The sequence below is a fragment of the Triturus cristatus genome, chromosome 4_1 (genome assembly GCF_964204655.1).
Source record: "Triturus cristatus chromosome 4_1, aTriCri1.1, whole genome shotgun sequence".
NCBI classification, from domain to species: domain Eukaryota; kingdom Metazoa; phylum Chordata; class Amphibia; order Caudata; family Salamandridae; genus Triturus; species Triturus cristatus.
In genome coordinates, this window is record NC_140585.1 from 672105296 (window position 1) to 672127672 (window position 22377).

At 44.0% G+C, this 22377-nt stretch overlaps 1 protein-coding gene across 11 annotated transcripts in view; it reads left to right on the forward strand.

The window, feature by feature from the left end:
- Positions 1-22377, forward strand: part of ANKRD26 (ankyrin repeat domain 26) — a 1120330-nt gene that overhangs the window by 532566 nt on the left and 565387 nt on the right. For all 11 annotated transcript variants that reach the window (XM_085653113.1, XM_085653117.1, XM_085653121.1 and 8 more), the window contains one exon: positions 17175-17388. In XM_085653113.1, the coding sequence (XP_085509239.1) occupies positions 17175-17388 (214 nt within the window). The remainder of the gene's footprint in view (positions 1-17174; positions 17389-22377) is intronic.

Consider the following 22377-nt stretch of genomic DNA (forward strand, 5'->3'; position numbering starts at 1 on the left):
TCCATTGGGCTAACTGAAGATCTGTGGTGCTTTCATTGCATTACACATAATAGGTGAAACCTGCCTAAAAGTACTGTTTTGCACTGTGTGGGTCTTCTGGGTCCATGAAGGTACCAATATAGTGGTATACATAAACTGAGTGTATATTTTGCCGTCCCTAACATCATACATACACTCATTGTGGTGCTTTAAGAATTGTCACATTTCTCTGGCTCAGCTCTTAATCAGATCACAGGCCTTTGTCCCCTTTACAAGACTCCCCACATAAGAGCTATGAAGAGTACTTGACCAAGTTACTGGGAAAGGAAGGACTGAGGAGGAAATCTGCATCTGTTAATTAGCTTGTCGCATTGCAACTGGGCTGGGACAGTCCAGCCCAACGAAACAAAGGAGGGCCAGACATGGAGCCAAATAACTGGTATCTCCCTTTTGAAGTTTTGATGGGAAGGGATCAGGCATCTGTCAGCTAGGGGTTGACGCTGAGGATCTCAGGGTAGCTGTTTCCGCAGGCAACTTGAAGTTGCCATGTTGGTTTGTCCCAGAATGCTGTGCAAGTGGGTTGAGCAGGGTGGGGGGTGGGGGGGGGGGGGCCAGAGGAGTCATCATATGACATCCCAGAATTTGCTATCGGTGCCTGGCTGCTAGACCTTTCCATCCAACTTAAAAATCTCTGCACAAGGGAGAGACAGGTAAGAAGACACAGGATAATGATGCAATGATATGTCAAAGAATGCCCAGCTGGATTGCGAAGACACTTGAGCGCCTGCAGTGATGGATTTTGGGATTTTGACTCCAGCTGATCTCCAGGACTTGGATGGGTATCACTAGGACGATTGGCACTATTCCCCTTAGAAACAGTTGGGGGACCCTGAATGGTCCCCTTGGATCTTCTGTGGACTGGTTATTCATTCCGCTGCTGACACACAGGTGCCCTGCAAGATGGCCAGAAGACCATGGGATGTAGGGAGTACATCAGGGAGGATGTTCTGCTTGCTGGTTGTGGTGGGCTGTGAAAGACGCAATCAAGCAGAAGAGAGCACGGACCAAGGACGAGTCTGGTGCAGGGAGACAGCAACCTAGTTTCTCACAAAAAGAGCCCTTTAAAAGTCAAGATGCCTGAATACAATGCTTCTTGTGACTGGCCACCAGGAGCAAAATTAGTTCAAGTAAATTAAAATCGGCTCCATGTGCTTATATTGCCATCTTTTAAAGCTTGGTACCAGATGGGGGACAAGCAGAGGATAAATCATGAGTAGGGCTCCCGGTTTTATGGCATTTATTTTTTTGCCATTTCCGTCTGTATTTATCCATATTTATTTTTTGGGCTTTTTTTCTGTATTTATCCATATTTATTTTTGCCACAAGCACAAGGCGACGCTACAGCTAGTATTTTTCCACATTTATTTACATTGACCCACTGAGAGAAACTCGCACTGCCTTCAGCACAACTCAATTATGCTGCGACTAAATTCAAATTATGCACTAGACAACAGTAAAATGCTGCCTGAAAAAAAATGAATACCACCCTCGAAAAAGCAAACACTCATAGGGAATGCAAGAATAAGCAAAGCAAGTGAACTGTAATCAGAAAAAAAACATGGTTACCTTAACAGTTTTAAACTCATTATTCAGAAATCAGTAAGTGATTTTGCCTGAAAAGTTCAAGACATGGCTACAGGACCAGGAAGGGACCTCTTTCAATGTCCATTGCTTATATCCTTTCAAAATGTATGCAGTTTGGTTTAAAAACGACCACATCCCCAAACACAGAGCCGCATTTTATAAGCTAAAATAATTACAAAGTTGAAAACGATCATATTAAACGTTTCCACTCAACCCATCAACCAGGTATTGCAGTCCCTTTAGGAATGGCGCACTTACCCACCCTGGGAAAACAATGTTGTTCAAAGAAAGAAGATAAAAAGAAAGTAGCGCTTTCACTGGCAAACTCTGTAAAGTGGTGCTAATGTGTGTGGGTGTAAAGAACAGTCTGGCCTGTCTGCTGTCCACTCTGTATTGCTTTATTTAGGTATTTAACTATTTTTTCTCTCCATTCCGAGGTTTTTCTTTTCAATAGAAAACGGTCAGAAAATGAGGACATTTACAGCCAAAGTGTTCAGCCTTTTTTGGATCAATTTCACAGGGGAACAAATAAAGAAAAGGAGAGGCAAGAGAGAGTACCTTAAGAGCTGCCTCTTGAAATCAGCACGTAAGCAGGAGCGAGACAGAGACAGAAAGAGATGGAGGAATAAAGAGAGGAGGGCAGCCGCCAGAGGCAGATCAGGAGTAGTGGACACTGTCCTTGCCATGAAGGAAAAGAGACAGCGTTTATTTTTCCTCCGTTCTCTGCCCTTCCCAGAACGGCTGAGCCTTCCTGCAGCATAACAAAAGGCAGAGGGCGGGGGCCTCTGACTCCAGGCAGGTCAAGTGCAGGGCCATTAGGTAGCGCTTTCGCGTGCTAATGGCCCTGCGATAACAGAAGGGAGAGAGGAAATTCCTTTGTCCCCTCGTCCCCCCCACCCTTGTTCCCCGTGTCCCCCCCACTCCAAAATCTGGGGGGGATATATCCCCCGCGTCCCCCACACTTCCTACGCCCATGCACACATCCCAAGAATTTACTGTCATGTGTAAAATGCTCGAAAGAGGTAAGTCTGGTAGCCCAGTGTTTCCAGGTTACTTAAAGCATTCGACTGAACAGATAAAGGCATCGTTCACACTCAGTGTGACTTCATTCACCATGCTCTGCGTACAGGCTCTGAGGCACGAATTGGCTCAAAATTATACATTGTGAAAAGTAACATAAGAGTGGATGCCAACATTTCAGAGGAGCAAAGTGCGTACCTCCCCCCTCCCCCCCCCCCCCCCCACGTTTGTGGCAGCCCGGGCTGAAACAGCTTACACACAGCCGCCCCCGAGCACTTCACAGGTCTTAAAGACCATTCGCTTGTTAATGGGGCTTTGTTTGTTGTTCACCCCTTCTAGAGCCCCTGCATCGCCACTTCGACTTTTGCTGGAAGAATTAGCACGTTACACAATACTGCCCTGTCAGCTGAAACCCAGAGGCATCGGGTTTTTGCTTGCAGGAATCGGGAGGCGGGAGACTAGCGCGGCAACATTTACTCGTATTTTACCGTTTATAAATATAAATACAGACAAAGGAAATATCGATTTCCGTCTGTATTTATATTTATAAATCCGTAAATACGGAAAACCGGGAGCCCTAATCATGAGGTGCTCCGCTGTTCTATCGGGGAGGGACACAATTACTTTCTCCTCCTGTTTGCGTAGAGCCCCCTCGCCCAACTTATCTCTTCCCCCAGGGGTTGCTGCATGGTAACGAGCCCTGGAGACACCTTCCCCCGGATCCTGCAAGGAAATTGCATGTTTATGTTCTTGTTAACTTATTACTGAACAATAACAAGTGGCAAATGGATACAGATTTGCTCATATTATACTATATGTTAGTGGGAAGGGATTAGATTTGGTCATAAATATGCAAGGCCCCTCCCTGCAATAGGGCTACAATGTACAATTGTGGGGCCTCCAGGATGGACAGGGCACCACCAATGTGTGTGGGGTTTGTTGTGGTGGGCTGCAGAGTGTGTAGCAGGCCCCCAGAAGTTGCCCTCACAAACTCATTCTCAGAAGTTGCTCTCATAAACTCATTCTATCTCTCCCAGTGGATTTAATCCCTGATGACCCCCGGAGAGGTTTTCCTTCATCTCAACGCACACTGGAGCTGGAGATTTTGCTCTTGGGCTTTGGAGTGTTGGGAACCCCTGTGGTTCTTCCTATGATTGCAGTGGCACTCTGTTTAAAGTCACGGCCACTGTAATTATGCGGGCACGTGTTTTCATCATAATTCTGGATTTGCCAAATATTACATAATAACATTACATAATCTACTACATAAACAGCATAATTTAGCCCCAAAAAATGTGTTTCAGTTCAAAGATACTAAAAACGCAGCAACACGTGTTACCGTGCAGTGGAAGCCCCTTTGCAGAAGATAGTGGTAAAAGTGTTAATAAGTGTAGAAATGACAATATAAAGAAGTAACACTATTACAGAATGTTCCACATGCTGCCGCATAATTGTTTTTCTCTTGCTGCATAATTTACTTAAGCATGCCCTCACCTGTGATCCTTGAACCTGCATCAGGTTGATCAACAGTTCATGTGCCAACTTCAGTTCTGGCGCCATTCACTTCACCAATTTACTTTCTATCAACACATGTGCCAATGCCAGGGAATGATTTACAGAATCCACTAGGACCTTGACTGAGTCTGTACAGGAGCTCAGCCGGTCGGCAGTCCTTCTGATTCTGTGCCTTTACCACATGTCAGGGACCAGCCTTTTTGGTACTGATTTGGAGGCGGACCAATTGGATGATTTAGTTTCCCAATTTGATGACAAAAACTGGTGTGAGAATCTACAAGATGCCAGTGGCCTAGGTAATTCTCCAGGTACGAGCCGTGTCTCCTCCTGATTCTGCCACTGAGGAAAGTGACTCCTTCACTGTTATGTAGAGGGTGGCAGAAGTACTACACCTACAACTCCCTACTATGTAGGGGAACATTAGTGTTTTAACAGAGGTACTCCAGTTTGCTGAAGGGCCTACAAAACATCTATTATCTTTTCATGAGTCCCTTAAGTATTGCCTCTTGGACACTTAGGCGAAACCATGTTTAGGAAAACCATTTAATAGGAAAGTCACTTGGCATCCAGCACCAGGCAACGCTGCCTTTCTCACAGAACATCCTGTGCCAAAAAACTTGGTGGATGCCTGCACCAGTAAGGTAAATCCCAAACCCTTTCCCACCTGGCCCCCAGATCTTAAGTCTAAGAGTATAGAGACATTTGATAAGCATATTGTTTCTTCCACTAGTCTTACTCTGCGATTAGTAAATGCCCAGCTGTCTTCTAGGCTGCTATTCCCATGCCTCATGGGACCAAGCTTTACTGCTGGTTTTGGATGAATGTCAGGGTGGCCCTGATCCAAACTACCCAAGATGGCTGCGATGCAGCTAAATTTGTAATTCTCTCTGGTTTGGACATGACTGACTGCTATGGTTGGATGATGTGTACCAGTGTGATACTACCACGCCAATCCTGGACGAGGGCTGCGAGCTTCTATGGGGATGTCTAGGCATCTTTAATGGACATGCCATTCAGTGGCTCTCATCATTATAGCAACAAAACCGATTCAGCCTGGAATGATTTAAGGAACGTTCATTGTGTGTGTCTGCCCTGCCAGGCAATGCCACCAACAGTTTGACCCCCTGTAGTAAAGCAGGATCTGCTTTCATGTTTACCCCAACTTTTTGCTGGTTTTATTCTGTTTTAGGACTATTCTGACAGGGATCCTGCTAATCAAGACCCCAGTCACTGTGCTTTCTCCATGACTTTGACAGTGGTAAGTACTTTGGTACCTTCCCAATTGGCTACTAGTGTACCCATGTAATTCCCTTGTATATGATACTAAGGTACCCAGGGCATAGGTACCCCAGAGGTCACCCATGGGCAGCAGCATGTATTATGCCACCCATGAGAGACCACTCAAACTGTGACTACAGGCCTGCCATTGCAGCCTGTGTAAGTTGGTGCTAGCAACAGATATGTTTCCTTATATCTGAGGTCACTGCAATTAAAACCTATAGGTTACCCCTAAGGCAGGCCTTTCAATCCTGAAGGCAGGGTGCTAGGTTATAAGTGTGAGGGTTCCCTGCATAGGCAGGGCACCCCTACAAACCCCAGAGTCGATTCTCCAGGCATCCTAAGTGCGGTCTGCCATTTTGATACATAGAGTGGCCATGTTCATTACGCATCTGCTAACTATATCTCGGCTGTGCCGAACATAGGCATATTTGGTATCAAACATGTTAGAATCATACCCTAATACTGTTAGTGGTGTTTGATGTATGATTTAATGCACTGGGGTGCTCCTCCGGGAACCCCCCAGTACTCCTGGTAATAGCCTTCCAGAGTCTGCCAGTAAGCTAGTGCTGCTGCTGACCCCAGATACAATTCTGCCCTCCTGCTGCTGAGCTGAGCTCGAGCAGCGGAAGGTTAAACAATCGGTTTCTTGTCACAGGGAGGTGTGACCACCTCCCTATTGGGCCAGGGTGGGGGCGCTTGCAAGCGCTACCAAACTGCTTTGAAGGGCACATCTGGTTTCCTCCTTGCATACAGGCTTCCCTGGTGTAGGTATCCTGGTTCCTGGGGTATCCATGGGTGGGGTTATTCTCCAACCTTCTTTCTTCCACTGGGTTTCTTCAGGGTCCACTGGGAAGGGCCCTTCTTGAAAACTGCTACAGCGACTTTCCCATTGACGTTCATTGCGTACGCGGCTGTATTTCCACTCAGCACACAGGATCCTTGGGGTACTTATCTTGGGTGGTTCCTTGTGTCCCTGGTTCTTCTGAGTCTCCTGGTCCAAGTCCCGACTTCGCAGTTTGCATTCCACTTCTTTAGTATATGGTTTGGTCTCCCCCCTGGAGACCACTGTGTATTTGTGCTTTCTTACTGGTTTACAATTGAAGGGTAGGAGATATACCAATGTGTTAGTGTTAGTGAGTGTGTATAATAAATAGGCCTATTTTTATAACTACACTGTGTGGTTCTTTTTTTTTTAACCTACACTATATGATTAGTTCTGATAATACAAGCTGCTTAACACTCCTTCTGGACTAAGCCTGAAGACTGCTGTCCACAGCTACCACTTAGCGAGCTTTCTATGGTTTTCTAAGACCACTAAAATCACCATAACAGTTGTCTTGATTAGTGCAAGGTTCTTCACTTAAATAAGTGTGAACCATATACTAAGCCAGCCTCCTAACATCCCCTCTCTGGCTATAGCAGATTTTTCAGTTTTGCCAACACCAGACTCCTCCATAGATTTAGGCCTTCCAGCCTCAAGGTTGCGGCTCACAAAGACAACACCCAGGGCAGTAGACACAACATACAGCTCAGCCACTACCCCCCGCCCCCCCCCCCCCCCCGGAACCACAGCTGCAAAACATCTCTAATATGTTTTTTCTGTCACACGACCCCCCTGTCGGAGGCAGGATCCAATATTTCCTCCTAGAATGGCAATACAAATGGGTCCTTCAAATTGTCTATTGGGGAACCCTCTCCCATTTCTTCCCCCCAATTACACCTTCTACCACCATCATGGTGGCTTTTGAGGGCAACCTGTCCGCCTTGCAACATAATGTGTAGGCCCTTATGATGAAATTGGTGATAGGGAGGGTTCCGGCATCTGAATTAGAAGCTAGGCATTACTTCTGCTACTTCCTGGTGCTGAAGAATGATGGAGATCGTTGTCCTTTATTAGATCACCCATAAGGGTGTCCTTGTTCTCTGTAGCAAGTGTGTGAGACCAGCCCTGGGGGCTACTAAAAAAGAGCCAGGGCTTCAGCTTCTTACGAAAATCAAGAAGAGAGGAGGAGGCTCTAATGTCTTGTGAGAGGTCATTTCCGTCATTAAGAGCCAGGTACAAGAAGCGTGGCCTCATGCTCTGCTTTTGTGTATGCTTGGGGTATGTCTTAGTGAGAGACTGGCAGAGTGAAGGTGTCTGGAAGGTTGGTGGAAGTGAATGTGGCTGTTCAAGTAGGCAGGGCCAGTGTTGTGGAGAGCTTACTAGTTGTGGTTGAGGAGTTTAAAGTGTGTACGCTTGTGTATCGTTAGCCAGTGGAGTTTCCTACAGTGTGGTTTGATGCAAGCTCAGCCGGGGAGGTTGAGGACTAGTCTGACAGCTTACTAGCCGGGTGTGGGAGTGGGTCAACGTTCTGTGGGCCAACAGGTGGAATCCCATGGTGAGGCATTCTTTCCGAGACTACCACTTTTGTCTGAGTTCAATTTGAGACATACTTCTGTCACACATGTGGGGTTGGGTGTTTTGTCTGAGATTCAGTTACTTGTCTTTGGTGTATGTGAAGATGTTTATTTTGTGAGCTTGTATGACGTCAGCAGCACGGTCAATGAGATGTTGAATAGGATTGGGCTGAGCTAGGAGCGCTGCGGGACTCTACAAATAAGATCCTGTGCTTCAGAGGCATAAGGGGAGGGGCATGTTGATGGTTTAGATTCTTCCAGTGAGGAAGGAGCATATCTTTTCGAGGGTGAGTCCCTGAATGACTGCTTCGTGGAGTAGTTTGATTAAGATTGGGTGGGAGATGGTGTTTAAGGCTGCTGATAGGTCATCTTTGTTGTTATAAGTGCAGTTTCCATTCTTAGATATGAATCTGAATCTTGATTGTGTGGTGTTGAGAAGCTAGCGTTCGGCGACATGGTCGGCGAGGCGCTTGTTGATGTCTTTTTTTCAGGACTTTGGCTGGGTAGAATAGGAGGGACATCGTGCTGGTGCTAGTGGGCAGAGCACCAATCGAATCTGTTGAATTGTAAATAGATTTTGGAGGAGACTGCAATAAGACCTACAGCAGAAGCTCCTTTCCACGTTAATTAGTTTGTTGGAGTTGAGGGTGATCCACTTGGTTTTGAAGGCCTTCCTGCCAGTCATCATGGAAAGGCTGGTGCAGGTGTTCATGGACAACTCCACTGTCCTATGGTACTGCAACAAGCAGGGCAGGGTGTGGTCTTGGGCAATGTGCCAGCAGGCTCTACACCTCTGGAAGTCGCTGGACTGCTAGGGAATTTTTCAGGTGGCGAATCACCTGGCAAGATTTCTAAATGCCAGGGCGGACAAACTCAGCCGCCCATGTTTAGCAGACCAGATTGGCTGTTACACCCGGATGTGGTGCAGGGCATCTTCCATCAGTGGGGAGAACCTGGCTCTATCTTATGGCCACAGTAGAGAATATATGCAATGTTTGTACTTTTGCAAGTTGATGCATGCTCCCTAGTGCGGAGCTGATTACTTCTGTATGTCTTTTGACCTCTGCTTCTTCTGGCCGGAGTTCTAAAAATGACCAGGATCGACTGCCCCAAGTCATCCTAGTGGCAATATATTGGGCCAGGAGAAGGTCGTGGCCTGAACTCCTAGGCATGAGCATCTGTTATGTTGTCAAGCTGCTGATCAAGGTCGGATATTCTGTTGCGGCAACAGGGCAGGCTACTGCACCGAGGCCTGTGCAGTTTCCATGTCCATACTTGGAGATTGAATGTCAGCAAATAATCTCATTTGACCTCCTTCAGAGGTTGTTGATGTCCTTTTGGCTGGAAGGCATCACTCTACAAAATTGCTGTCAATTAGTCATTTGGACCAGTTTGTGACTTGGTGCTGCACCCGAAAAATTGACCCACTGCAGTCCAAGTTGTCGGAATACTTATTTGTTTTCACCCTGGCCCAGCAAGGGCTTTCTTTGGGACCTTAAAGGCTATTTGTCAGCTAGCTTTTCTGGCTTTTTTGTAGTTGTTGATTCAGCTTTCTTTATTAAAATCGCATGTTGTGGTGAAATGTTTGCAACATTTATTACCACCAAAACTCTTTGTAATGCAACAGTGGTACTTGAAATGTAGTTTGGTACTTGAAATGTAGTTCTCACTTTATGTGCACCCCTTTTGAGGTTCTGCACAGTGGTCCATTAAGACTTTTGACTTTAAAAATGGTCTTTTATATCGCCATTACAATGGCTAGGTGTGTGAGCAAGCTTCAGGTTTTTATCATTCAACTGGCTCTAACCAACCTTCTTCCCAGATAAGTAGTTTTTTTTCTTTTTTATTTACAGAGTTTATATAGCGCAAACTTGACCCGAAGGTTTTGGGTATCAGAGCACTTTACATGAGCACCTGTTGTGTCACACAAGGACACATTCATTATTGATAGGCACTGGGAGATTAAGTGATTTGCCCAGAATCACAGGATGTTTAGCGTCCCTGCTGGTTCCCCAGCGTTGAGGTCGGCCACTCTAGTCGTAAGACCACATCCTCTGAGGACCCGAGCTGCCTTACTGCAAAAAGTGATAAGTAACATATTCACTTAACTAGTGAGATCCATTGAAGAAATGTAAGCCCTGATCTAATAATTTTTAACATTGAGTTTGCTACAGCTTTGTGCACTACCTGGAGTCATTCTATTGGATGATAAGGGAAAGCTTTGAATTGCTGAATCACAACCGCTGTTATAATTTTTTTTCTTAATTCATGGGACTATTTGCTTCAGTTGTTTTAAGATATAATCCTCTGACCTGATCATTGCTCCAGTATCACAAATAATGCTCTGATTTCTAGCCTTTTGGCAAAGGTGGATAAAATGCAAATAATTCTGAAGGCTGTGGAAGTGCCTCCAGAGTACACATCTGTTAGGGTTCAATCCCATCAAAGGAACCTTGGTTCTTGCCCTGTTTAATTTTAATCCACTGTGGGCCTTTCAGTTAGCATTTATTTTTTATTTTATATAGCGCTATCTTGACCCAAAGAAATCAGGTATCAGAGCGCTTTACATGAGCACCAGTTTTGTTACAGATGGACACATTCATTTTTGTTAGGCATGGGGAGATTAAGTGGTTTGCCCATAATCACAGGATGTTGAGCGTCCTTGCAGAGACTCGAACCCAGTTTCCCAGCGTTGAGGTTGACCACTCTAGCTGTAAGGCTACATCCTCTCCCAACAAGCATTCTTGTTGGTCTTTCTAGCAAGCTAAAAATTCTTCACAAGGTCCTTTGACACATTGCTAAATCTTTGTGTATTTGGCATATGAATCTTATTTTAAATACTTCCTCTGAAGAATTCTGAATGGGATTTTGATAAACATGTTAAAAAGAATGGGGGTGAGGGGGGGTCCCTGTGGCACCCATTGCTTGACTCATTATATAGCTGCATTAGATATGTGTGCTTTGCCCTGTTACCAATTGAAGAGTAATTAAAATTAGGCCTGGGCGAAGCACTACGCTATGCTCGCGTAGTTTGCGAAGTTCGCGCTACTTCGCACTACGCGAACTGCACGTAGCACAGTGCGAACACGCGTAGCGTAGTGTTGCGTAGTGCTGCGGTCATTTTTTGCTTGCTCGCGGTCCTCAACGTCAAGTTGGTGACCGCGAGCAAGCAAAATGACATCCCGGCGAGACTTTTTCCTTGTTCGCGATCAGCAACTGCAAGTTGGCGATCGCGAGCATGGAAAATAAACCTCCCGGCGAGATTCCCAACGCGAGGAGGTCAGGTTTCTCATTGCGAGTGGTCGCGTATGCTCGCGACCGCTCGCGATGAGAAACTACCAGTTCGCGTTGAGAAAGCTGAAGCTCGAGTAAAAATCTACTCGAGCAGCAGAAAACTACAGCTCGCACTGTGCAAGATGACATTTTCAATGATTGCACAGTGCCGGTTGCTTGTCCGCACTGTGCAATCATTGAAAACAACATCTTGCACAGTGCGAACATGTTACTACGCAGTTCGCGAAGTGCTACGCGTAGCTCGCGTAGTGCGAACTTCACTTTGCGTAGCTTCGCGAAGTGCTACTTCGCGAACTACGCCCACCCTTAATTAAAATAGAACCATTTTGAATGCTGCTGACTGACTGAGGCGATAGCGTGGCAATTGCCCCTTGCCTGAGGCCACCAGAATATCATCTTGTAGAGCAACACGCAGTGTTTCTGACCGATACAACTACCTGTAGATTCCTCTCCTTGTGAATCTTCCCAGGTCACAGACTGGATCTGGAAACTCTTGCCATAGCTCCTGTGCATCTGCATGTTGCACCATCATCCTATGTCATGAATCCATCCCACCTTCCGACAAGATAACACAGGTCCGCATATAGGCACCACTGCTGTGCACTAACATCGGTTCCTTTTTTTCCGCATCCGTTTACGTGGCTCTAGAGCTCTGCTGTTTCAGTTTTCAACTTCTTTTCCAAACTTGTGTCACCCTTTCAAAATCTACAAGGTTTAGATTGTGTTTTAAGCAGATTTCAGTTACACATATTCATGAATTCTGTTTCTGGTGCCTTGGTATCAAGCATGATCCCAAGTCCTGTGACAAATACTCCTTGATGCATCTAAGCGACAAGCAAAACACTGTCGCTGAGCGCAAGAAATGAGGTCAGTCCCACTTCAAGTCTTGGAGCCATCCCTTTCAAATCCAAGATAAATCTGAGAGACCAGTCTAAAAGAAAACGGAAGTCCAAGGGAGGCTCTTCGCGATTTCAAAGCTTTTACCTCAGGCAGAGGTCTCTCAGTCTATTTTCAAAAGGCCTGACTCCTGCTTTAATGTCATACTCTGATTGTATTCTGGTTCTGGAGCCGATGTACTCTGATTTGCCCAAGGCCAGTTTTTACTGCACAGCAAAATGTACCATTAAAGGGGGCCATACGGTAGCTCTTTAAGGTGATTCAGAATCCCTCTGCCTCACTGCCAGGCCCCATGGATCCGTTGGGGTCTGTAGTCAGGCTTCTGCCTGTGTGGGCTCCCTGTCTGCTGATGACCCCTTACAAACTCAGGCAGCTCCAGCCCCAGGCAGTGCCTTTACTCCTTTACTGCAGGCTCTGCCAGTTGGTATCTTCTTGGAGCTACCCCCAGTTCCAAACGCACCAGTTCTGAATCTTGCTCTGATTCAGATATCGGATCTGAATTCGGCTTCAGCTACGCCGTGCTCTATGTCACACTACATAATCAAGAAGGCCAACCTGAAGACTCTCCTCCTGTTTCCTATCATCAAAGGCAGTATTTCAGGAGTAAGGAGGCCACCTTTGTCTCTAATTTAATGCTCTTCAGTGCCTTCAGCATGTTGCCCACAATGAAAACGAATGTGAGATGATGGACCACTTGCTCCGGCCTCATTTTGCTGATGCTAGCTTATACCTTGATCTCCATAGTGCCAGTGGCTTGGACACCTCACCAGAGACTGAAATCAACTTTTCCTTAGGGCACCTATTATAAGTTAGTGCTGTTTTTTCATGGTGGTGGTATGCAAAGCTGCAGAGGTGCTAAATTTGCAGCTCCCTACAGTGGATACCAAGGCCAACCTTTGACCCGAAAGTTTACTGCACAAGCATTCTACTTTAGAGCCTTCATGCCATTTGATAAAGGTGACTAAGTCCCTCTTGGCAGCCTGAGGTAAGTCTTGCTTGACCCCACCTGTGAATTGCCCTATTCCAACATGACACAGGCTTGTACCAGATGGTCCAACTTTCTTGACAGAACATCTTAATCCTAAGAGTATTATAGGTCAGACTTTTAAGTGCAAAGTTTTCTAACTGCTCCACTGTACAGTGAATGAAAGACTATGGGCAAGAACATTTTTTCACCCGCTAGCCTAGCACTTTGAGATTTGAATGCTGTTTGCCTCTTGGGTTGTTACACTCATGCCTTTCGGGACACGACGAGTGAGGTATTGCCTTTGCAACTTGTTTGCCAGGATGGCCGGGACATTGCAAAATATATTTTGAGTTCCGTCCTGGATACCACAGATTGTGTTACCCAGGTTATGAGTGTTGTCATTAAATGCCAAACCAGGAAGCTTGCCACTATGTTTTCTGTGGGTGTCAAATGTTCCTTCTTGCACATACCCTTTGAATATGGTTCACTTGTTTGGTGAGAAGACAGATTCTACCCTGAAAGGCTTTAAGGACAGCAGATTTCTGACACGTTTCTTGGAATTGCTTCCCCCCTGCCTACCAATTTCAGCAGCAGTATCAGAGGTTCTGAGGATTTTTGAAAGGCCTTGCCTATTGCCGTAGGCAGCCTCTACAGCCTGCTCAGGCAGTTCAGCCTTTCCATGGCTCCTGGGGGAAGGGTAGTGGTATGGGTAGAGGTCACCAGAAGAAGCAACAATCTTATTCTTCCTCTTCATTCGGTATGGCTGCCAGAAAGCCTCTTTAGGGTACCTTTCATCATCGAGGCCAGTAAAGCGCTGTCTAGTTTGTCTACCCCCTATGCACTCTATTATGTTGGATCAGTGGGTCTCACGTTGTCTGACAAGGTTATACATTCCTTATGTTCCTCCAGTTTCTGCTCAGTTGTCAGCAGATCATGCCACTATGCTTTCCCGAAATCGAGAGAGAGGTATAGGTTGCCATTCTAGATACCTCCTGGTTCCCAAGAAGTACAGTCATCAAGATCTGATTTTGGACCTCAGATTTTTTTAACTCGTGCCTCAAGAAAATAGAATTAAAAATGATGACACTTGCTCAGGTTCTGCTGGCCTTAAACACGAAGGATTGGATACAGTCCTAGGCCTGTATGAATATGTTTTTTCTTGTGCCAGTCCTGCTGACTATCGGCCTATCCATCGGCCTGACATTGGCAACTCGGTCTTTGCTGAAGTCATGTCAGTGGTAGCGTCTCATCTTCACATGTCGAGGATCCATATGGTCGACGGCTTGCAGGTTATTTAAAACAAATCTTAAACTCGTTTGATCTACTGATTGTGGGGACTGGGCGTAATTGTAAGCAGGCTGATTTGGTGAACAGTTGTAAAATGCTACTTAGTTCCCTTGCCTGATTACTGGCTTGATCAACCCTACTGTTAATATTTTGTCCATTAACAATTATGGTTTTATAGCGATGTAGTGCTATCCAACCATCTGAGGACTAATTCTTTCTGTTTTCCTTCTAGTTTGTGACACTGTCTCTTGAAATCAGCTGACATCAAGTTAAGGCATGGCAGAGAATTTTGTTTTGCTACCTGATTACAGTAGTTTTGTAGCCTTTGTGGCAGGGTATCACTAGGATTAGTATGATGGTTTACTGAAATATCAGATATTAGGTTTCCATTTCTTCAAATGTATGTACTTATTTTGGATGACATTTGATTGTGCCTGCCTTGCTTGAGTACTTTGATTTCATTTTGTAAAAAAAGGTGAATCTAAATAAGATAGTATGAGGTTATCTGACTAGCCTATTCATTGTGAGTTGGTCGGATGAACATCCACTGCCTATAGATGATAAGGTCCAAATAAGGACCTTTAATATGGGAAGGAATGGTATTTGGGGCCTAATTGGAAGTTTGACAGATGGGCTTTGTCTTTCCATCACTGTGGAGGTGAACTTTACTTACACCATCATTATAGACTGCTGTCTGACAATTTTAGAGGCCCAGCTGTCATCTCTATACATTTAAAGGAACTGCTGTCATGTCAGTGTACACAAAGTTTGGTGGACAGCCACTGTCTGTTTTGACACCCATTCACCAAACTTTAAACTTTTTTTTTGTTTCCGAAACAAACTCCAAAAGGAGGAGTTTGTTTCAGAAAAAACAAGAAATGAATGACCCCTACAATCTAGATATTTTCTTCCAAGTTGTGGAGGACATTTTTCTTTTTTTCTCCTTCAGTCTCTTACTGTCCAAATTTTCCTGGTGGTGACGGACAGGAAAAAAGACATTACACCTTCCACCCTAAAGAGAGCTGGTGACGTAAAGTCCTTCCTCCAATGGCCCCTACTCTGCTGGGCAATCTGAAGAAGTTTTCTGTCAGCAGACCATGTGTGCGCTCAGTCAACGGAAAACCTAAGGTCTGCCCGTATCTAAATGAGACAGTAACTTAAGTGGTTTGTCGGAGGGGTTACTTTGTCGCATTTGTACCTTTTCCGCCAATCTCTGAATCAGACCCTAAGAAGAGCAATATTTTGGGTCTCCAAGATCATAGGGTGGTGTTTTGGCCTGGTCTGATGGTAAACGCATCAAGGTATTGAAGTCTGCTGCAATAAAGATCAATAGCTGTTTGTTGTAATCAAAGAAGCATATGCGTATGACCTTTCCACAGTCCCTCCTTCATATCCTCCAAGATTGCTGATTTTTTTTTTTTCAAGAAGTATTAGAAATTCCAAAAACCTTGACTTTTGAGAACAATTAACATAGCTTTAGTACATTATTATCCTTATGCACAAGATTAAACGGTCCTCAGGCAGTTGTTATAATAATTAGATAAGTATTCGATAATTATGAAACAAATATGTTTATCCTAGTAGAGGCTGTGACATGGCCACTATGCCTTAAATCTTTCAGCCATGCAGAACAGTTATTTGGATGAAGTCTGTGGAACTCAAAGATACATACTTCCACATACTATTCAAGGATGAGCATCATCCATCATCTGTTTCTCAGACTTACACTCGTCTTTATTCATTCATCTGTAACAGTAACTCACTGGCTGGCTATTCATGGCCAGCTTACTGCTGCTTGTCAGAAGAGCCTTAGGATTGCTTTTTACACTTCACAGTCTATGATTTTCTATCAATTCAAAAGGATTGGCTTGTGCCATTTCAGAAAATTCCTTTTATAAGAGTAGTGTAAACCTCAGGTGTAGGTATGGCATTTCAACGTTCTGAGCAAGTGTACTCTTGAAGCATGTTGTACAACATTATACAAGTGGCGCTGTGACTTTTGGTTGGTTTCAAAACTCCTGATTGTAATGACCGTCTGGGGTTAGCTTTAGATAAGGATTCTGCAACATCAGCTTGGCTAATATTGAATTCAGTTAGTCTAAAATTATTGCAATTCCCAGCCATGTATTGAATTCTTGTCATTGGAGAGTCTTAGTCCTAGGGGTTAAAAGGGTGTTCTATTTCATACTGTCATCCTATTGTCCTTAATCATAGACCTTTCAGGGTAGCTGGGAAGCTCACTGATGGGATTTTCAAAATCATGACCTCAGTTGCTCTGGTCAGAAAGGCCAAACGTGATGAAAAATGTGATGTATTCTTAACCACAGGCTGTTACTTTTGGCCATGCTGCTATGCATTGTTTTTGCTCAGTGAACCAAGTAAATGCAAATCAGTCTTGACATTGCCCCAGAAAAGTCATGCCAGAACATGGCGCGTGGCCACTGCGCCATGACTGGAACCCAATACAAGTAAGCCCTTGTTGGTTTAAGCTCAGATTGTGTTCCGAATACGGCAAATACTTATGAAAGCATACTTAGTGAGCAATACATAATGTAAACTTAGTCCTTTTTTGGTAGATGTAATATATTGATGGAGCAGTTGTTTTCCTTTAAATAAAATACCTAAAAGCACTACTGCACCCGAAGTCTGTAGGGTATTATCACAGGACTGTTACTTTAAAATCAAGTTGGAGGCCCTTTGCAGAACATATATTTTAAGTGTCCTGAGGCAAAATGTGAAAGAGTTCAGAAGCACATGCATGAGAGGAAATGATTTTATATGGCTAATAATCCCTGCATATGTGTAGTTTGTTTTTACTTGTGTGACTTTTTAGGAACTGTTAACATACCTGTTAAACTACACATTTGATTGCAGCATATGTCTTGATTTTCAGATTCAGTTAATCTCTTGAAAATCCAGAATATAGTACATGAATATGAACATTTGATGGAAAGGGAAAATGGTCGCTATGGACTACTACTAGGAAAAGTGAAGAAGCTTGAAAGCGAAAAGAAAGAGCTGCAAAAGGTTATTGAAGAAACAAGAGATCTGAAATCATTACTTGAACATCAGAAAGTTGAATGGGAAAGTGACCTGAATAGTGTCAGGTATTAATTTATCTTAAAATAATCTAAATATCTATTTGAATTGCTTAAAGGTAATTCTGTTTATTTATTTAAGAGATTTTTGCACACACAGTTGTGGTCAATGTAGGCATTGTATGCAGTTTGTGTCTTGATTTACTTTCTTGATCTATATTTATTGACATCAAACAGGTGAACACAATGTAATATATTGCAACCTTCTTTGGTAAATAATTATTTGCACATGTGTGAATTCAGAATCACTGCCATATATTTTTAGCTTGTAAACTATGTGAGTTGGTGTTTGTTTTAATCATAAAATCATACAGGAGGAGAAGGTGGGGTGAAAAAAGGGAAAAGGTAACAAACGTGTTTAATGTAGATGCAGGCATTTTCAAACAAGTATAACAAATACATTGCATTTATTTATTGGCAACCACAAGCATTATATTTTTATAGTTTTTTTGTTTTACTTCATACAAAACAAGCAAGTTGTTAAACCTTAAAATGTGTTCCTCGGTAGTTGTCTTTTTTCCAATTTACAGACTTTTAGTATTTCCATCTGAAAGAGACTTCTTACCGCAGAATATTCCCCAGGCGTCGGACTTGATCTGGAAAATCTTGAGTTTACCTCTGCATGCCGGTAGATAGGGCCTATCTTCACAGTGTCGTCTGCGCCAGATGTGACATGTGCGGTGCATATATATGCACCACCCCAGTGCACTGACATCGGTTCTATTCTTTCCACGCCTTCAGTGCAGATCGGAAAGAGTAACCTCAGTCATTTAATTTATTTTTTATCAACATTTTTCGAGCAGTCCTGCTTCCAATGTGTCTTAGGGATATCCCCTAAGAAATCTGTGGGTTTTAAATCCTATGGAGCCTGCTATAGGCAAATGTCTGGCACAGATCGCCCTTGGTTGCTTATGGTGCATGGAGCTGAACCATGACTTCCAGGCCTGCCCTGCTGCCATGCGATGAACCCCAAAGCAAACCGAAAGTGTGCATTGAAGCTGTTGGTCACTTGATACCGAATGACTCCGCGCCACTCCAGATCCCAGCTGTGTGGAAGGACAAAGGCCCACTCTGAGTTGTTCCCACAAGTAGTCATCGAAGTCGGGGTCAAAATCTTTCTTGTGTAAGTCCCCCAAGAAGAAGACCAGCAAGTCGCAGCGTTCTTCTACCTAGCTGCGTCAGTCCAAGCCATCGGATGAGGCATGGTAACAACTCTTTTACCTTGGCCCTGCTCCCGCACTTCCACCGCAGATCCTGAGCCCGCTCCGCATCTCTCAGCATTTCCAGGAGCCAGAAGTACTCCTGCTCAATTGAAAGAATTGACCTAATGTTTGGGTGAGCCGACCCTCTTGGGTGCGCCTTCAGGCCCAATGGGTTTGGAATGTTCCCCAACTGAATTCTCAGGGCAGGTTTGCCCTCGGCAGCAGTCTTGTTCTTTGAACCCGATCCTGGATCCAGACCAGCTCCAGTCACGGATCTACAAACTTCACCAGACAGGCCCCATTGTATTGCACAACTCTGATACAGAGCCAGACAGGCATCGTCCTATGTCGATGCAGACTAGACCAAGACCCTCCAGGTCGGAGACAGTACCTCCATTTTTTGACAGGCTTTCTGAGGACTATGCTTGGGGCAGATCTGAGAATCCATATGACTACCCTGACCCCCTTGAGGAGCCCTTGGCCGAGATGGTATGAGGAAATGGCAAGTGCCAGTGGTCTGGACACCTCATGAGACATCTGGTCTCTCCTACTAGTACGGCTATGGACAGGGCGTTTCTTTTGCCATAGTGTTGTGAAGGGCGGCTGAGGTCTTGGACTTCTCGCTTACCTCAGTAGCAGGCAAGGCTAATGTCTTGACGGAGGTGCTTTAACCTGGAACCGCTCCTTCCCTTCAATTTAGCCCACTCTGATGTCCTGCTTGAGACCTAGGATAGGTTAATATTGATAATTAAAACAGCACAAAAGAATATGTGAGAAAATTGTAGTTGAAATCCAAACTAGCGAGGAAGAAATGAGTGTTACAGTTACAGTCTTCTAGAAAAGGCTAGCTGAAAGAGACAAATGAATACAAAGAATATCTGACAGAGTCCAAAATAAATAAACTCCAGAAATATTGCACACGATCTGCTTTAAGCAAAACATATCCATATTCCAACTTGGATTATAAAACCCCCACAAGTTACAATTCAGATGCATCTGATAATAATTCATCAGATGGCAGATACACTGATTCTGAATCCTTGGTCAGTGACAACGATCAGAAATGGAGCAATAGAAGTATGAGAATACCATGGGTGCGCTCTTGGCAAGGGTACAGTTTCCCACCACAACCTATTTACCGACCACCTTTCACTCCACAAGGCCAACACATGCAACCTTGGGGCCCCCTTTTAAACCAATGCTACCCGAACTTCCAAATCAATCAATGCCCTCCTTTTTTATGCAGAGGCCAAGGTCGGAGGGGAGGGAGTAGAAAGGACAATGGGAAGGGGAAGGGGAGGACGTCTGAATGCACACCAGGAGCATGTCCTCAGCAAAACAGGGACAGCCCTCTAACATGGGGCTACGTAAAAAAAATCCACCTACTATACCCCAACTCATGCTAATCCAGTAGAATTAATGGCTTTAAAAAAAACAGTATACTCTGAGATTGAAAAACATTCCAAAACCTAAACAAGAAAGAACAAGTTGCTCTTATTGAACTACAGAATGACACTGAAATAACAATTAAACCTGCCAACAAAGGCAGTGGTATTGTTCTCCAAACCACCATAGCATACAGAACAGAGTGCCTACGACAACTGAGTGATAAACAGAACTCCAAAATCTTAGAACAAGATCCAACACTAAAATTAGAAATTGCAACTATGGTCGAAGAAGCTGAATGTGAAGGTTGGATCAGCAAACAAGAGGGAGATTTTTTGAGAAACGGCAATCCTAAAATGTCCTATTTTTATACACTCACAAAAATTCACAAAAACCGGGATCGTCCTCCCGGTCGACCTTTAGTCTCCAGAATCGGTTCACTTTTGGAACCACTGTGAATATTTTTTGACTTCTACCTAAAATCGATTTTACAGAAAACATATATAAGAGACACAGAAGATCTTCTGATGCAAATTAAAGATTTGGAGTACAATGTACAAACTCGTCTGTTGATAATCCTGGATGTGCAAAGTTTATATACTAGTCTTCCACAGGATAACACACTTGAGGTAATCAGACAAATTCTAGAAATGGAAGAATGGCAATACACACCACCAAAATAATTCATCATGGAATGTGCAACACTTGCCCTGACTAGAAACTAATTTGAACTAGAAGGGACCCTTTTCCTCCAGAACCATGGAACTTCGATGGGAAGCACTTTTGCCCCAAGTGTAGCAGGGTTGTATGTTTTTAATCTAGAGATGGAATGCATTCTGTACAAGAGAAACCCCTACTGCACACACATTTCCATGTAGAAACAATACATAGCTGATACCCCATGTCCCCTGGCCATTATGAGAGAACCTCCGTTATGGACAGTTCCTTAGTCTCCGAAGGGACTGTAGCCAACTTAATGACTTTAAAAAACAAGCAGAAATACTTTCAAACAAATTGAGGGCCCGAAGCTTACCCCTAACAAATAATACAGAAATCTAGAAAAAGAGCAAGAAATCAAAACAGGGATGCACTTTTGGAGACTCCCACACATCAAAAACACAGATCCCCCACTTGTATGCGTACAATGTGGCATCCAATCACATCAAAAAAATTATCCAACGGAATTGGCAAATACTGAACCTAAGAACTAGACAATGGGACTTCCACTGTTCTCCTACAAATGGGGAAAAAAAGCATACGTGATACCCCAGTGCATACAAGACCAAAACAATACCTAAAACCAGCACACAGCACAAGGTCTCCCCCAGGCTTTCCCTGTGCTCATTGTGGTGTATGTCACCTCAACAAAACAAGAGGTCGACCTAGGTCTGCACACCTCATGGCAACTGAGAAAGCACGACAACCATAACATGAAACAAGTAGTCTATATGATAGATGCCTGTGCAAACTTAAATACATAGGGATGACAACCAGAAAAGTGAGCATAGTATTGGTGAACATAGGAGCAATATACGGTGGGGCGCAACAACAATGGAGGAACATTTCATAACTAATAACCACACCGTCAATGACATGAGATTGATTATTTTAGAACAAGTCACAGCAGATATCAGGAATCTAGAAAGAATCCTCTTCGAAAGAGAATAAAGTGGAATTTACATATTGTCCACCCATCAGGGGGCTGAATGATGATATTCCTTGGGACACTATATTATGAAGAGGCACATCATGGGATACATTTCCCTAATATGGTAATCGTTTTACTTTTCATATGACCACATCAACACGTATACCACCAAAAACGTAATAATTGAGTATTAAGTAATGGTTCATCACAAAATATATCCTCAGCACAGACGAAAATAGATCAGAACACTCTTCAGTTAAAATGACTAACAACGATATGATTATTATGAATCATATTGACTGGAAGGTGAACTTCAAGATTGTGGATAAAACAGAAAGTTGCTAACAGAACAAAATGAGGCTAACTCTGGATGGGGAACTTCAATCCCCTTGCTACTTTTCGACGTAATGTGAGGAAGGCTCAACGTGATATTCAGAATAACATAGCAACCTCAGTTTTCCATAATTCTCCTCTCTGACACGGGGTTCTTGCATCATCAGGGAAACATGTTGACTCAGCCAATCTTGGAGTCTAGCAAACACAACTTCCCGATACTCTTTCCCTGACGCAAGGTTCTCACGTCAATTGGGAGACGATCTGACAGCAGCAGCAGAGAATAGCCAGTGCAGTAATGGGGACCGATTACCGTAACCGATGAGCGCAAATTATTTAATTTAATGGCAAATTAAAGGACATTTATCCATACATACCTTTACACAAAACGCAACTGCATTTTCTTTAAACTTAACAGATGGCACGAGG